At 33.6% G+C, this 18,823-nt stretch overlaps 1 protein-coding gene across 2 annotated transcripts in view; it reads right to left on the bottom strand.

The window, feature by feature from the left end:
• Positions 1-18,823, bottom strand: part of LOC143063743 (uncharacterized) — a 62,326-nt gene that overhangs the window by 23,464 nt on the left and 20,039 nt on the right. For both annotated transcript variants that reach the window (XM_076236104.1, XM_076236105.1), the window contains 2 exons: positions 10,636-10,740; positions 773-4,160 (listed from right to left, as the gene is read on the bottom strand). In XM_076236104.1, coding sequence (XP_076092219.1) covers positions 773-4,140 — 3,368 coding nt within the window. In that variant the 5' untranslated portion in view covers positions 4,141-4,160; positions 10,636-10,740. The remainder of the gene's footprint in view (positions 1-772; positions 4,161-10,635; positions 10,741-18,823) is intronic.

The following is an 18,823-nucleotide window of genomic DNA, read 5'->3' as shown; positions in this document are numbered from 1 at the left end:
ACCATTTTGTGGCGAGTTCTTCATATATATATATGCAAGTGTAATAATAAGCTTATACAATGTATCATGTATACACAGGTATGAGAAATTGTACATTATTTTTGAAATCCTGAAATAAATGTCTCTTAATTGCGGATTTAGAAACTAAACAAACAAAAACATGTAGAAATACTCTCTTCAGTTGGACTTTCTACACCAAATGTATTTGTGTTTTTTAACGATGGTTTTAGTCCCCATAAAATGCAGTAAATGCATTGGTATGCAACACAATTATTATGAGTACTGTTGTGAAAATCCATGGATGGTACCAGCGAGATTCGAACCCTCAATCTCGGGATATAAAGACTGAGCTCTAACCAATTGAGCAAAAGAAGATCTTCCCTAACTCAACTAGTTAGACCACCTTTATATCTTCAGGTTTACAAAAGTACGATAAAATGAAAACTCAGTGTTGAAAATAATAGGGTTCATTAAATTAAGGTTTCAGCCTGCATCATTTAAGCATCTTTAAATAATTAATTGAAATGGGACTTATCTTTAAGAGCTAATGGACTTGACAGCCTATCAACAGTGAAATATACATGTAGGTCACACCCCAAACCCCAAGCATGCATTATGGTTGGCATCCCTGAACTATACTAGCTGCATCATAAATACAAATTTACCTGAAGTAGGACTTATCAGAAAGTGGGTACGGACTTCAACCATTTTTCATACTAAACACAAATCCCCCCCCCCCCAGGTTATTTTTTTCTTTTTTTCAAAAACTAACCTGATGGCATCAACTTCACCACTTCTTCTTTTGTTATACATGAGTATTCTGGTCTGGGAAAGCTGAACAATTCTGCTGTAGTTTTCCTCCTTAAGGTCCACAGCCTTAAGACATTCTATTAAATAGCTGGTAAGTTTTCTTATATCTTCTGGGGACGGAAGATCATGCTTTACTTGAAAACTTCTTCTAACCAGTACTGATCTAGCCAACTTTGTTATTCTCTCACCCCACTCCATTTTTATCAATTCTAGGCAAGTCTTTAATTCTTTCGCACATAATGAGTGAACATCTTTCTTAACTGTAATTGCCCATCTAGCAGTTATCATTCTTCGTAAATCATATTTTATCTTTATACCATTACTTGGAGCTTTTAGCTCCTCCATGTCATCCATGTATGGGAGACAGCATTGTAAAGCAGCTCCTACAAGCATGTCAAATCTACTGGGATGAAGGTAATATTCAAAGTCTTTCTCATCTTCACCTTCTAGTGAGCGAAGTTCAAGCAACATCTTTCCCATCAGCCTCATATGTTGTGAGGTATAATAGCGTCTTTTTTCCCGATTATCAATAGATCGTCTTAACCAGCTTTCCCCTAATGCAACAATAGTTTCATCTTTTTTGGCAACTTCTGAAACTTTGTCAATTATCATGCTTGGGAAAACCTCATTGAGCATGAGATTTGAGGGTTTAGTGCTTAAAACCCCTGCTTCCACTTGAGACATAATTACAATCTGTCTTCTACTCATTGTCACAGTTTGCATTGTACAGGCCTCTAAATGTCTTTTCATGTTTTTAAACAGTAACCATTCATAACAATTAATGCATGGCCCATATTGACTACTATCAAATACCACAGCATTTGATTCTGGTCTCCTTGAAAGAATAAGCTCCCCTTTTCCTTCTTCAACCACCTTTTTATTGTGCTTATTGTCACCTTGTTTTCGGAGTTTTGAAAAATCTTTTTTTTCTTTTGCCAGTATTTCTTTCACTTTAGGTATGTTTTTGTGCACATACATGTGTGAGCTTATGTGTTGTCTCATACCTCCACAAAATAGACAGCTGTGAAAATTATCATATACTCTTTCATTCTCAGCTTTTTTAGACTTCATCTGAGCCTTACTTGCCTTTTTACTTTTTTGTACCTTTCGTACATAAATGCCAGGGTTGCTTACATCTCTGATAACCTTGTTTTCTTGTATACTGTTAGGTGACTTTTTTTCCAAGGCAGGCCAATGTAGGATGTTAGATGCTTCCCCATGTTCATCTTCCATACTAGTATCTGAGTCTCTGGCAACACTATCCTCATCATTATGTATCTTGTTTAGACTATGAATAAATTCATCTTCTAAGGATTTGTCTGATAATTGTTCTTCTGAAGACGGGACATAATCAGGATCATTTTTATCATGCTGCTCATCAAGGTCTTCATCATCAAAATCGAATCCTTGTGTTATTTCAATGGGGCTGTCCAACTTTTGTTGAATTGTACTGTTCATTTCTTGTTGAGTTGAACATCCCAAGCGCTCAGCTACATATATAACTTCATCTTTATTTACAGACTGTTGATCATTGCCAGTTTTTATGGTTACTGGGGTAATTGATATAATAACTTCACCTCCCTTCTTAATTTCTTGCACTGCAAACAATCCAGAATCCAATGAAATATATACAGGATCTCTGTACTCATTCATGCCAGACAGATCTTTTGTATTATTTGAAGGTTCTGTTGTTTGAATATCCATTGCAGTGAAAGTGTTAATGACTGATTTCTCCTTTGAACTATCTGGCACAGGACTATCCATTGAAGTGATGCTGTTGAGGGTGACTGTTTTTTTCAATGTACTATCTAAAGTTTCTGACGCTTGCAATTGACTATCCATTGAAGTGATGCTGTTAACAGTGACTGATTTTTTCAATGTACTATCTAAAGTTTCTGACGCTTGCAATTGACTATCCATTGAAGTGATGCTGTTAACGGTGACTGTTTTTTTCAGTGTACTATCTAAAGTTTCTGACGCTTGCAATTGACTATCCATTGCAGTGATGCTGTTGAGGGTGACTGTTTTTTTCAATGTACTATCTAACGTTTCTGACGCTTGCAATTGACTATCCATTGAAGTGATGCTGTTAACGGTGACTGATTTTTTCAATGTACTATCTAAAGTTTCTGACGCTTGCAATTGACTATCCATTGAAGTGATGCTGTTAACGGTGACTGTTTTTTTCAGTGTACTATCTAAAGTTTCTGACGCTTGCAATTGACTATCCATTGCAGTGATGCTGTTGAGGGTGACTGTTTTTTTCAATGTACTATCTAACGTTTCTGACGCTTGCAATTGACTATCCATTGAAGTGATGCTGTTAACGGTGACTGATTTTTTCAATGTACTATCTAAAGTTTCTGACGCTTGCAATTGACTATCCATTGAAGTGATGCTGTTGAGGGTGACTGTTTTTTTCAGTGTACTATCTAAAGTTTCTGACGCTTGCAATTGACTATCCATTGAAGTGATTGTGTTAACGGTGACTGTTTTTTTCAGTGTACTATCTAATGTTTCTGACGCTTGCAATTGACTATCCATTGCAGTGATGCTGTTGAGGGTGACTGGTTTTTTCAATGTACTATCTATCGTTTCTGACGCTTGCAATTGACTATCCATTGCAGTGATGCTGTTGAGGGTGACTGGTTTTTTCAATGTACTATCTAAAGTTTCTGACGCTTGCAATGGACTATCCATTGAAGTGATGCTGTTAACGATGACTGTTTTTTTCAGTGTACTATCTAAAGTTTCTGACGCTTGCAATTGACTATCCATTGCAGTGATGCTGTTGAGGGTGACTGGTTTTTTCAATGTACTATCTAAAGTTTCTGACGCTTGCAATTGACTATCCATTGAAGTGATGCTGTTAACGGTGACTGTTTTTTTCAGTGTACTATCTAAAGATTCTGAAGCTTGCAATTGACTATCCATTGCAGTGATGCTGTTGAGGGCGACTGGTTTTTTCAATGTACTATCTAACGTTTCTGACGCTTGCAACTGACTATCCATTGAAGTGATGCTGTTAACGGTGACTGTTTTTTTCAGTGTACTATCTAAAGTTTCTGACGCTTGCAATTGACTATCCATTGAAGTGATGCTGTTAACGGCGACTGGTTTTTTCAATGTACTATCTAAAGTTTCTGACCCTTGCAATTGACTATCCATTGAAGTGATGCTGTTAACAGAGACTGGTTTTTTCAATGTACTATCTAAAGATTCTGACGCTTGCAATTGACTATCCATTGCAGTTATTGGGTCAATGACAGATGATTTCATCTTCATCGCCCAATCAAGATCTTGAAGAAATAATTTTGATGTTTCCACCATTTTTTTCTTCTTTAGTAATTCTGAAATTAAATATACTTATATCAATCATGTGTCAATCTATTATAGCATATTGGAGATAATGAGAAATTGACTTTAAACACATCCAAGGCTCTGAGAGCAGAAATCAATTCACCTGGACCTGAAAACTAAAGCTAAATACACATCAAAGGTACCAGGCTCATAATTTATATCAAGCCAGAATATGGCATTAATGGACAATAGATAAAACCCTGCCAAACCTGTATTCAAAATTTTGAAAGCCATTCCAATTTTAAAAGCCAGTAGAACTAAAAATTTGTAAGGGTTCCGCGGAACCCAGTGTCTCGCCTACTTTTGCTGTAACTCCGAGACTCAACAAAAATGAGGAAAACAATCAATAAAAATATTCCTCTTGATACTATCTTTTGATTGTAAGTAGCTTCTGTCCAAGTTTGGTAAAAATTTCAGGATAGTTTATGAATCGAATAAAAATTTAAAAAACTTGCAGACTGTATGTTTTGTTAACTGGAAGCATAGATGCCAACCCCCTTTTGACACAATCAGTAACAAACTATCAAATTTTCCGTATTTTTGAAAAGTTTTCAGTAATCATTCATAAACGTGCATTTACCAATAAAAATTACTGACGAGTGGTTGCAAAGTGATGTACACTAAAATTTGTCATTTAACATGTTGTCTGTAGTATGTATTCCATTCATTAATTGTTCAGATGTTCTCGACTCAAACATTTTTGTTTTGTCAAGGAGAAGTAGAGAAAGCGGGAAAGCTACTTAATAAAATGCAAGTTTGCCTCTTCGGAAGTCAGTTAGTTACCCAACAATAGGTTGATAACTCCCGAGAAACCGGAAGCATTACATTGGCGTTTCCTAAATACTGGGCCAGGACGGAAAAGTAATGATAAAAATCCGCGTTTTACAAAATTGAACGTCGATGATTGGGAATCCGTAACTATTCGACTTTAACCGTAATAGCGTAGTTTTTATCGCAAAATCGGAAAAACTACGGAAAAATCGTAATGGTTGGCATCTATGTGGAAGAAAAACTAAGTCCATTTATAAGTAAAATACAGATACACAGGTACCAAATATTAACAAAATTTGCTTTCTAGATACTAGCTTTTGATCATAAACAATCATCTATCCAAGTTTGGTACAAATTTAAAATAGTATAAGAAAGTTATTAAATTTTTAAAACATTTAACCACAGAGTGAATGTGTTGTTTCCTGGCAGAAAACCTAAGTCCATTTAAAAGTATAATACGTATAAAAAAAATGGATTGATTTTTTTACAACAAAATTTACTTCTGGATACTATCTTATGATTATAAACAAGCTTCTGTCCAAGTTTGGCACAAACCCAGAATAGTTAAAGAAAGTTATTAAAATTTTTAAAACTTTAACCATAGACAAATGATAGAGTGAATGTTATGTTTCCATATAGAAAAACTAAGTCCATTTATAAGTAAAAAACAGAAAAAATGGAATTTTATTTTTAAACTACTTCTGGACAACAACATGATACCAATATACGACCACAAAATTTTTTTTTGCGGTCATATAAAAATTACTGAAAGATTTGATGAGGCTTTGAATATATATTTTGTAATATTTCTATTAATGGTTTAAAAAACTGTTATCACAGAGATATGTCTCGCCTTTCTGTTATTTTGTTTATGCAAATGTTGAAATCCAAATAGTAATAATCTAAGATCTTGCACAAGTTATGCAAATATTCAAAGTCAATAAACCATAATATGGCTAAACAATGTCCAATGTAATTGAAATGTGCCAATGCTATTATAACTGCATAGCAAATACCATTGTCCTATTATAAGTCGTTCCCAAATTTAAATACAAACATTAACTTGTAAACTTTGTAAAAGTTTCAAAGTCAATGAACCATAACGAGGGGGTGGGACTATATAATCTCCATGGAAACAATACTTGCAAATGCAAATAAATTTGTATACCAAATATCATTGACTTAACATAAGCAGTTCATCTTAAACTGATCTAATCACAAACTAATACATGTAAACTAAGATAAGTTTCAAAGTCATTAGACTAAGGGGCAAGGCCAAATATTCTCCATGGAAATGAGATGTGCCAAAGCTTATACAACTGAATACCAATTAACATCGGCCTACCACTAATGGACTAATGGTTCCCCTTGAACTAACCTAATCACAAACTAATACAAGATAACTTAAAAAAATTTCAACGTCAATAGACCATGACTTAGGGGCGGAGCCAAATTATCTCCATGGAAACGAGATATGCCAATGCTTATACAACTGCATACCAAATATCATTCACCTACCACTAATGGTTCCCCATAAACTGACTTCATCACAAACAAACACATGCAAAATAAGCAAGTTTCCAAGTCAACAGAGTTCGCGAAAATGGTCAGTCCTGTCAGTCCTATTGGTCAAAATGAGTCTCGGACCAGTATTTTGAAGGCTAGTGCCAGTCCCAATGACAGATGTAAAATGGCCATTGCAGTGCCTTTTTATTGGTAATTAGATGTACCGCAATTAATTCCAGTACATGTTTACATCGGTCATCAGATTTACCTGCAGCTTAATATCTGGTACGGGTTTCCTATTATAAACAAACTGAAACCAAAGTGCTGATCTACATGTGACCTACTAAATTTGTTCATATAGCCATCCCAAGCAATCAATCAGGGATTGAATCTTTTGATGGAGATAACAAATACTGAGAAAGTGATTCAGATGATGAAATAGATAGTGAAGATGACTTTAAATAAGAACAATCAGAAGAACAGAACTGGTCCTTGGATTTATTGTTACTTTGTCTGTGGCTGTGAAAAATAAAACTAATAATAATAAAATTATTTATTGATAAAATATGTTATTATTTTTATTTGAGGATAAAATTGACAGATTTTTTAGGACTGGCTAAGATTTTGTAGGACTGACAAATAATCTTGCATTGTCCGTCCCATGAACCGACATTTCAAAAAACATCGCGTACTCTGAGTCAATAGACCATGATTGAGGGGGCAGGGCCAAATAATCTCCATGGATATGAGATGTGCCAATGCTTTTACAACTGCATACCAAATATGATTGACCTACCACTTGCTGTTCACCATAAACTACACCTAATTATATAATCACAAACTATATCTATGTCTTGCTATGTCAGGCTTAAATTAAAATATTGTTTGTTTGCCCTTTACCGACCGACCCTATCAATTCGTTCCGCCTGAAAATCTTTTATTTGTATTTACCAGCAAGATTTTATTTTATTTTATTTTTCGTTCCTACCAAAAATCTTATATTTGTATTTCCCGCTCAAAACTTTTTTACCGGAATCCTCGGGTTTTATCTTTACGTATAAGGTCCAGTCCGTTTGGTATCACCTGAGCGTTTGACATGAACACTTGCATTTGAAGTTTCAAAGCATTTGTTTGAAATCGATGTTGAACGCTTTCTGAAATCATGATATGAAGTACGTTACTCTGTACCTTTAAACTTAAAGAGCAGGGTTCATTTACAAAAAAGTTCGTTTGATACAAAAGTATTAAAGTGTGTACAAACAAATTTGTAAACGGACGTTGTATTCTATGTAGGGATGGCCTTTTGTGATCCGCATATCAGAATGATTATGTTAACGATGCCGCTATATTATTTATATCTGACATGAACCAAAAGTGACAAAACCCTGTATTTGTGGAGAATATCTGGCAGTAAAATCGCCAAGTTTTCCATATAGATCATTTATAAATGTGATGCAAAATACGTGACAATTGAGTTTTAAGTCTTCACATGGTCTTATAGCATTTTTATTGGAAACAAAGGCACACACGAAATTTGTAACACTCTAGGGCCTTTTTCTACTAGTAATGTATGTCTGCCCGGACATTATCTTACCAGTACAAAGTTATCTCTTGTATATTTTTTTTTCAACACTTAATAGTCCCAGCGGAAAACTTATTTGCAAAAACAAAACGGACAAAAAAATGACACTATGCAGATTTTGTATCTATAAAATAAAATATTTTACCTACCTGCCTACCCATGACAAATAATATACCGAGCCAAGTTATTTTTTTGGGGAAAAAAATAAAATATTTTACCTACCTACCTACCCTGTTTCAAAACATAGGGTCGGAAAAGGGCAAACAAACAATATTTTAATTTAGGCCTCAAGGCGAGACAAAAATCAAGTCTGAATCGCTCACCTATAGCATATTACACTTTAAAAAATTAAAACTACTGTAATTTTGAACAACGATTTAATACACTTCACATTAAATTATAATAACAAGGGCCATAACTCCCAATACAGGTTCAAGAATTTTCATGAAAATCTGAATAGAGGTAGAACTCATCACACTGAACTGGAGGAATTAGCACCACCAACATCAAGGCTTTACAAATTTTAACAGAAAAGCATACATGTAGCCAAAAACTTTTTAGGAAGTTGGCAGTCATTTTGAAAATTACTTCCATGCACATTATCATTCAGTAGTTTCCATGAAGTCAAGGTTTTTGAAAAAGTGTATGGACGATGGACACACATAGTGAATGCATAAACTCGCATGGTTCAAGCTAGGTGAGCTAAAAATAAATTGTCTAATTTTTTTTTATACAAAGTCGTAAGTTGAATAAAATTGAGAAAGGAAATGGTGAATATGTCAAAGTGACAACAACCTGAATATAGAGCAAACAACAGCCGAAGGCCACCAATGGGTCTTGTATGTAGCGAGAATTCCCACACCCGTAGGTGTCGTTCAGCTTGCCCCTAAAAAATATGTGTACTAGTACAGTGATAATGGATGTCATACTAAACTCCAAATTATACACAAGAAACTAAAAATAAAATCATACAAGACTAACAAAGGCCAGAGGCTCCTGACTTGGGACAGGCGCAAAATTGCAGCAGGGTTAAACATGTTTATAAGATCTCAACCCTCTCCCTTACATGTATACCTCAATCCAATGTAGAAAAGTAAACGAAAAACAATACACACATTTAAATTCAGTTCAAGAGAAGTCAGAGTCTGATGTCAAAAGATGTAACAAAAGAAAATAAATAAAATGACAATAATACATAAATAACAACAGACTACTAGCATATATATAATTGAGCAAGAGTAACAATAAACTCAATAAGTCAATAACAAACTTTATAAAACTAAGTTTCACTCAGTAAGGGACTGACCATTTCATTTCAAGGGGGGCTTGGGTTTTTCCCCAGCTCAGATTATTTTTCACACACAGCGCAAGAAAATTGATTTACTTAATTATTAAGCACATATTTAATCAAATATTTTTTTCAATATTTACATCAGAATATTTTTTTTTATCTACATTTTTTTTCTTGCCCTCCCTCACCAAATTTTTTTTCTTCAACATAACATAAATTAATTATGGATGAAATATATATTTCTTTTTTAAAGCTAAACACTCCACCTTTTGAAGTTAAATGGTCCTTCCCTTATAAACAAACAACAAACAGAATTATCAGATACCTAGTGCTTCAGTTTTTATTTTGAGAAAGTCATTTCCAGGAAACACATGCATGTCTTTTGTTTTTACTGCAATGCTGAAAAGCACGAAATGTTAAGTGAATATCTAGATCTGAAATTGGCTCAGGGACTTAATAAGCCAATACAGACATGACAGAAACTAAAAAGTTAATATCTTGGTTATCAGGCATTTTATAACCTTTATATCTCTGATAGACGTGATAGGTATATGTATTTACTCTGTTGGATGCCCTTTCTTGACCTACGTATACCAACGGTGAACCATGTGATAAAAACAGGAGAAACATGTTTGTGCACAATTTTGTAATATGTTTGCGCACAGATTGTGTAAGAAAAGGAATATGAAGGAATAATGATGTAGGCATATGTCCACAATATACTTTCAAATATTTCTTTCATTGTAAAAACCCAAAATGTTGGGAATGGACTTTAACCATTCAGCCTTACCAAGACTGAGGTGGAGTCATTCAACCTTATATAAATATAGGTCACAGCTAACAAAGCGTTCATCCAATCAACTTCCTTCCCTGGATAAAATGTAACTTTCCTAGATACCTGGTATGTTTTAATTGAACAGTCCAAAGCAGGAATGGACTAATCATTCTTTCTAACTGGACAACAATGAGGACACTCATGGTATCACAAAAGCCTCCTTCACTTTATGAGGTGAGCTATAAAGGCTATGACAGGGGTTGAAAAGGCCATGTGCCATGCTCAATTTTCTAATACTGCAACCTGCATGTACATCTAATGATCTTGCAACATTTTATTTTTTTTTTAATTAATTTCAAAATATAAATGAATTACTAAATCCTATACTTTTGGCATACAAGGCCTCAAATGCTGTAGTAAACACAAAATGTAGTGAACCACATTTTTATGGACCAAAGAGAGAGATTGCAACAACATTACAGAAAAATACTTGTAATTGACAAAGGAAGACCTGTGAATTTAATAAGTAAATAATCTTACTATGCGTTATCTGAGTAGCAATATATTTCAGTTTCTAAATGCTCCTGATTCACCACTCTTACGGGCCAAAGGATCGGTGTTTGTGGCAGTTTGGACCATACAATCCTACAATTAACAAAATGTTTTCTATAAACAAAAATCACATATATGACATGTATAGTTCAAACAGTAGAAAGTAGATTACAAAAATACCAAACTCAGAGTAACTTTCTCACTTTTGAGATACATTTGTTCTAGTTTTAACTGGTTTGAGATTTATCTATTTCACCCTAGGGTTGAGACAAAACAGTGGAGCATTATGACGTCACTGACATTTATGTTTGTCCCAAGTCAGAAGCCTGTAATTCAGTGATAGTTGTTTGTTGCTGTGTTAGACCATTTGTAGACTTACATATTTGTCTTTTTTGTTAATTTTTTGTACATTAATTAGGCAGTTAGTTTTCTCATTTGAATTGTTTACATTTGTTATTTCAGGGCGGCCTTTTATAGCTGACTATGCAGTTACGGCTTGGCTCATTGTTGAAGGCCATATGCCCCATGACCTATAGTTGTTAATTTCTGTGTTATTTGGTCTTTTGTGAAGAGTTGTCTAATTGGCAATTACACCACATTTTCTTCTCTATATTTCAATCAATGTTTACAAATGGCGGATGAAAGTGAGCGAAAAAATGGTTGGCATGAAGTGTGAAAGTTAGAAAATGAATCAAACACAGATGGAAAAATCTCAGACACCCTCAGGTAAAATTTCAATCACTCTCGGACTCGGGAAGGATTTTTGCATGAACCCCCTGCTTATATATTGGCGAGTTTTAGATGGGTCTATGGGCCACTCGATATCTCTCGGCCGGAAGTCAGAATAAATTTCTTGAAACGTCTAGAAAGTTTTGGGTCATTAATACAGGTCTTAACAGGTCGTTAACAAGTCTTTGATGTGGTCCCTTGATGGTCCTTGACGATGCAATTATATGTTTTAAAATGATCACTGTACAGTGTGTGTATCTAGGTCAATTATAAAATGGTAGTGTCTGTTGTCTCGATAACATGTTAACTAATTATGCATCATACAAAAAAATGTTTATAAACAATAATCGTTATATTTCTACGTTATTTATTTCATACCATTTTATTATTTGGGTTTGATGAGTAATTATTTGTTTTTTGTATTATTATATATTCAGAAAACAGAAAGTAAGATAAATTTAGTAAATATTCAAACTTTGAACGGTCGTGAATATAAATAGTTGTGTGTTTTCAATTCATAAAGCATGATTTTAATCCTTGCAGCTCACATCAACCCTAAAAATAATTTACAATTATCACAACAAAATTTAATTACGACCATAATGTTGATTATTTTATACTGTTTTTAGCATGGATTTAGAAGCATTTGCTTATATTTTGCATAGTAATATATATTCACAATGTGGAATGTTTGAATTTGAAAATAGATTCATTCTACCCAAAGAATAGATTCCTTAAATTTGAAATGTACATGTATTTAGCCTTTTAACTTTTTTCATTCGAGCGTCACTGATGCTTTTCTTGTTACACAGTCTTCACGCTGAGTGGCAGCCCAGGCTAGTAAAATTGCTCTTGGGCCTGTAAAAATCATCTACAGGCCAACAGAATCTAACTAAAAATTTTCAAAAATTGAGCTCCGGGCCTGTAGATTTAAAAGTTTGTCGTGAAGACTGCTTGTAGACTTAACTCGTGTCTGGCGAACATCATTTTAATTTTGGTATCTTTTTATAGCTACATACCTATTTATATAAATTGGTTATTTCGAACGTGTGTGAAGGTATTCATAAACTTCTGAATTAAGAAATTCTTCGGCAAAACAAAGTTTCCCTGTATAATGTTTGAATTGATTTAAGCAAAATATAAAGATATGATAGATAAAATAAAGGCATCCATAATTCTAGATTATAAAGCAAACTGAGTGCATAAATTTACATTGCGATAGGTTTGTACAATTTGCATAAATCATCTGGTTAGTAGAAATAAGAATTTGCCAAAGAGTTATAATTGGCAACATTATGTACAGTTCCAAGTAATACATAAAATAGTCGAGCTTTAAAATATATACTTTCAACTGGCTTCTTCTATTCACAGTCAATTATTTCAATTCAAAAGCAAACACAAATTCAGTAACAATCTTTTGGTGACCCTACAGTCTGAAACACTATTTGCCCGTACCAGGGATGGGGTAATTAAAAATGTAATGATAATTAAGTGTAATGCATTACAATTTTCCATGTAATTGAATGTAATGTGTAATTGAGCATTTTACCTTTTTAATTACATGTAATGGTAATTTAATTAATTACATTGAAAAAAGCATGTAATGCTCAATTATTTTTGAATTACATTTCAATTACATGTACTTTTAAAGATTAGGATTTGTGTTTAACAATATGAACTGTAAAATTATATGTATTTTTTCAAATATTGATATCACATGCTTTTTTAACCCTTTCACCGATTGCTGCCCAGAGAGAAGCTACTCTGAGACGATGGCTTCCCTGGCTACTATTACTCAAGTGGGAGATCTTCATAATAAATGTCAATAAAAACTTGTTTGTAGTTATTTGTGTATTTATTTCATTCACTAACACCATGTTCACAGTTTTGTTCATGTTTTGATAATTTTTTCTTCATAAAATGTTCAAATTTTCAAATTTTCGGCATTATCTAGGTGAAATTCTCAAAATTCTGCTCTTAGACCCCAAATCGTAATTTTTAAACCCAAAACGGCAAAATTTTGAAAATTTTTATGAGGCTGTACAAATTCCTCACACTGAACGATGTCCATTCCAAGTGTTTTGTACATAAAACGACATTTTATGTCAAAAAAGTATACTAGTTTGGCTTCAATTCTTCCATATTCCTTCAAAAAAAATGATCCCTCATTTCAAATTCTCGTAAATTCCGTAAATTTCGTCTGATTTTGACACGGTTTTCAACAAACGGAAGCGCCATGTTTACACTTTCATCCGGGTATTCATCAAAGAAAGATAACTCATGTTTGCACTGTTTTGAGCGGGAAACATAAAAGATGTATTCCGATCCCGGTAAAACGGGACTCATCGTCAGCTGTCTGAAGCGTGAATACCCGTAAACCGGGACTCATCGGCGAAAGGGTTAATATATGAAGTCTGTAATTTATTCTGAAGTTTTTATATCATTTATTTGACCTACAGATATTTTTTAATAGTCTTAATATAATCTAAGAAATGTGACAATGTATAGGGGTTGTTCAGTTTTTAAGAAAGATCTTTTAACTACAAAAAAATGTATATAGATTGATAAGTAATTAATCACCTTGTTAAACAAAAACAAAAAAATGTGTCACTGTGAAACATCTTTCTTAGACAGGTCATTTAGAAATTAAAATCACTGCATACAATCATTTTGTCAAATTGGTATACACAAAAGAACTATAGAAATAAAAATTAACAGCTGTAAAAACAATCAGCAATTAATCAGATTAAAATGTGCCACTATTACATGTATATTATCTAATTAGCAAAATATTGCTAATATTTAGACATTATATACATTGTTTGTACTAAAAATTATTTTCAATATTGTGACAATCCACTTTTTAACATTTTTAAAGTAAAATAAAAAAATATTTTTAATTCCTTTATATTTTGTTTATTCATATGTTTAATTCAAATGAGTTCATTTCTGAGATGTCAAAATACCCCTTGATGTATTGGCAAGTTAATAGGAACAAATATCCTCTCCTATCAAAATGATGATCTTCTAATCATAAAACTTCCATGTTTTGATTGAGCAATATCTAGCACATTAGCCCCTGTCGAAAGACTATTTACAAATGCTGTTTTCAGAACAGATTCAGATTAAATGACAAAACATTAACATAACTAAATCAAATGATTATCAAATGCAACGCTTAAACTATGCTTACATGAATATTTTAGGACTATTCCAGTAAAAATTATCCAGGGGGGGTGGAACGCCACTTATTTTTTGACCCCCCACCTATGGAAAAGATTAAAAAAATACACCCCCACCTAGAACATGTATTTTCTTCCAAGACCCCCTACCTAGAGAAAAAAAATATAAAAGTTAGCTAGTTTTTTAAAGTATACAAAAATGTTGCATCCTGTCAAATAAATGTAAAATTTGTTGGTTTATCTATTTCAGTGCATCCAAAAAGGGGGGGCCCTCTGGCCCCCCTAAATCCGCCTCTGGTCTCAATGGCAATCATACCACATCTTCTTTTTTATACTAGCTATGTTGCTATTAAAATATAAAATGAAACATGTAACAATGTTATGGAGCAGCAGACGACAGATGCAACATGACGGCAATAGCTCACAGTGACCGAAAAAGGGGGGTGCGATTTTAATTATGGCCTATTTTATTTTTAAAACTGTCAATAACATTTTCAGGTACGACATATTCTTCAGGTGGGGAAACTGGTTGGCACCAACCATTTGATGTTCAGAGTTTAGTTTGAGCCATAAAATATTTTTGGTAGGCACAATGTAATTCTTTTTTTATTTTTTGTATTTCTTATATACATTTTTTTTTCAATAGGCAAATGTTGAGGAAGATGATATACTCTCCTGTGTAACAAGGCCATATTTTTCCGCAAAAATTAGGCCATTTTTTTCCTTCAATACCACCCACGCAACATGCGCAATAAAAATCTAATTGTCTGTGCCAAATATAAATATTTTTTTATGGACCGCATAGTTTGGATGTCACCCACACATATTTTTTTGTGGGGAGACGGTATACAAGGGAGAGGGTACTTGAAGTTGTTATAAACTGTATGCAATAAAATATTATTTGGGACAAAAATTGCAAAGAATTGGCCAGTCCACCTTATTAAGGACATATTCTTTGCAAGGAAAGAGATTTAAGTACAGCAAATTCTGCCATTTCAATTTCAATGAATATACAATAACTTCTTCCAACCGCAACAATATTTAAGTTAACCTTTATTTACAATGTTTAAACTGGTACTGTTGCCTTGTTCATGTTCATGTTGGTTTTTTTTACATTAAATTTGGGTCTTCGTCGATACCATACTTATTCCAGACGTTCCGTATCAGAGGACATTTCAGGCAATTCCTCTGCACTTCTTGTATCATTATATCTTCATCACGGTGACAAGAATAACAGTATAGAGTACCATTAATTCATAGAACAAAACAACAAATCGCTGAAGAAGTCATGTTTACAAAATGTCAAAATGAGCCAAAGACCAAAAAATGACAAGGACAGTTAAGCGTCTTTTATGGAGACAAAAACTATATTCCTAAAAAGTCTTTGGGGTTCTTCAATCGAAATAATAGCAAGCTAAACTAAATGAGATTATTATAAGGGCTAAATCTCGTCTGTACTAGCCAAATTTAACAAATTTAAAGTTGTTTATAAAAAAAATATATATCATGAATGATGGTTAATTACGTTTTTCGGGTTATCAGTTAGACCGCATGGTTTTATTATTACAATAGGAAAACACCCGAGACGTGAAATCGCATGGTTCTATTATCATAGGTAAACATCCGAGACGTCCCAAAAATATATAGGTGCTCCTATTATTGGAGGAACATTACACAGTTGTGTACACACACATGGCGGCATGGAACACGATCGGAAATTCATTTGACGATATCTAAACGTTTTGAAACGAAGTGAAAAGTATCGTGCGCCACGTGGGCGCTTACATTTGTCACTGTATGCGCCATTTCTTGTCAATATGCGCTATAGGCGCAGGGGGCACGTCCTTCCCGATCACTGGTTTGACAAGAACACAAATGGACGCTTAAAATTAGTGGTCTGCCAACTTTATTTGCAGTCGGATGACCTTTTCAGGAGAATCTTCCTTCACAACAGGGGGAACAATATGTTTCAGAAACCCCCCACCAACAGAAATGGATTTAAATCGGGACCACCACCCTCCAGAATACAATTATGTTGATAACCCCCCACCTACAAATGTATGGAAAAAAATATCGTCGGCGTTCCGCCCCTCCTAGGTAAATTTTACTGGAATAGCCCTTACACATGCGTTATATATACATGTAAAATATTGTTAAAAAATATCATGATGAAATGTAATGTGTAATTTAATTAATTACATTTCAAAAACTGTGTAATGTGTAATTGATGTAATTGATCATTTTTGCAATGTAATGTGTAATTTAATTAATTACATTCCAATGTAATTGATCCCAAGTCTGGCCCGTACCATTCAGTGGCTAGGCTATAAAAATCTGTTTTGAGTAGTACTCATCAATGTCACCATGTATGACAGTCACCATGTCACTGCATGTGATTCAAGAATGTACCTAGTATATGCTGTTGTTCGAGTAACAATATATGTACTGAAACTTCTACCAATTTTTATATGACATTGATAAATCTGATTGTTATTTTAATTTTTTGTTTAAATGTAAGAGAAATCCCACTCACAAGAAAAGTGGGGACCTATGAACATGTTCAGACAAGAGACTGACGGTAACTCCAAATATACCACCTGAAACTGTGTCACGGGGTTATGAATACAAAACAATGTATTGTTAAGATCAACATATAAATACCTAATTTCCTTGCTCAAAATCTATAGAATATTTCCTGTATTCAATTGAATTGTTGTTTGAATAAATAACTACAGCATTAAATTCCATTAAATCATAAAAAGCAAGTGCATTGGTTCCATCAATATAAAGTTCAAGCACATCCAAATTGTTATCTTGACAAAAGCTGCAAATGACTGAGAAATCGTAGTCAGATAGAATGAGCAAAAATCCAACAGGTAATTCCATGTGGTCCTCAGAACTAGAATCCATTTTTTTTAAATTGCATTATGGGAGAAATAGCCTCATAATATTGGGCATATTTGGACAAAACTTATGTGTCTGGTGAATGCAACATCTAAAAGAAAAAAAAATATTGGGTTGGAGAAATAGCCTCATTATATTGGGCATATTTCAATTATTTGGACAAAACTTATGTGTCTGGTGAATGCAACATCTAAAAGAAAAAGAAATATTGAGGCATGGACAAAAAAAATGTTTTTCATTGCGGTGCTAAAATGGGAAACACTGCTACATGTACAATGTACATTATGATAGGATAGGGAGTGAAAATAAAAATATAAGCTAGAACATTCACTTTATTTTTATAAGAATTTCTCCGCAAATAGTGAAAGCTCTCTCTCAAAACAGATATCAAAAAAAATGTTGGCCTAGACAAACATGTATCAGATTCTATCATACATTCATCCAGTACTTTTTGACTGCAAATAAAAAAAAATCACACACAGGAACAGGAACACAAGGCCTAATAAACAGCTGGTCCATGAGCGCATGATACGCCCGACGTCTTGTATGGAAGTTTTATGCAATAATCATAAATAGTTTCTGATAAAGTTTTAAGCAATAACCATTTATTGTTTTTGAGACATGACGGGACATGTGAACCCCCCCCCCCCCTGTTTTTGTTTACAAATATCACTAAAATAAAATTTTGAATCAAACCAAAAAGTATACAGATCTTTAGATTAATATTAAAAAGAAGTGTGTACAGTTTCAAGCAATAATCATAAATTGTTTTTGAGATACGGCGTGACATGTAAAAAAAAACCCTCCCCTTTATTTACAAAATACTCAATAACTCAATAATAAAATTTTGAGTCATCACCAAAATGTATACAGATCTTTAGATTAATATAACAAAGAAGTGTGTAAAGTTTTAAGCATGTTCATAAATCGTTTTTGAGATACGGTGCGACATGTGAAAAAAAAACACCCCTGTTTTAGTTACAAAGTGCCGTAACTCAAAAAGTTTAAATCTTATTTTCACCAAAAAGTATACAGATCATTTGACCATCATAAAAAACAACTATATCAAGTTCCATGAAATTTAGATAAGTCGTTCTCAAGTTACGGTGCGACATGTTTACCCCAGACAAACGGACGGACACAGGACATTTGTATACCATAATACGTCCCGTCAAAATTTTGACGGGCGTATAAAAAAATACAAGTATCTGAGATTGGGTAACCTGAAGTTGGTTTCACAAAATCAAAGTGATGGAAATCACTCATGGAAGATTAGAAGAGTAGTTTGAATTATTTCATATTTATAAGGTATGGTGGGGAAAATGAACATTTATAAAGCACTATTGCTGAAAATTGCATTT

The sequence above is a fragment of the Mytilus galloprovincialis genome, chromosome 2 (genome assembly GCF_965363235.1).
Source record: "Mytilus galloprovincialis chromosome 2, xbMytGall1.hap1.1, whole genome shotgun sequence".
Taxonomy (NCBI): Eukaryota; Metazoa; Mollusca; class Bivalvia; order Mytilida; family Mytilidae; genus Mytilus; species Mytilus galloprovincialis.
This window is presented reverse-complemented; position numbering and strand designations above follow the sequence as displayed.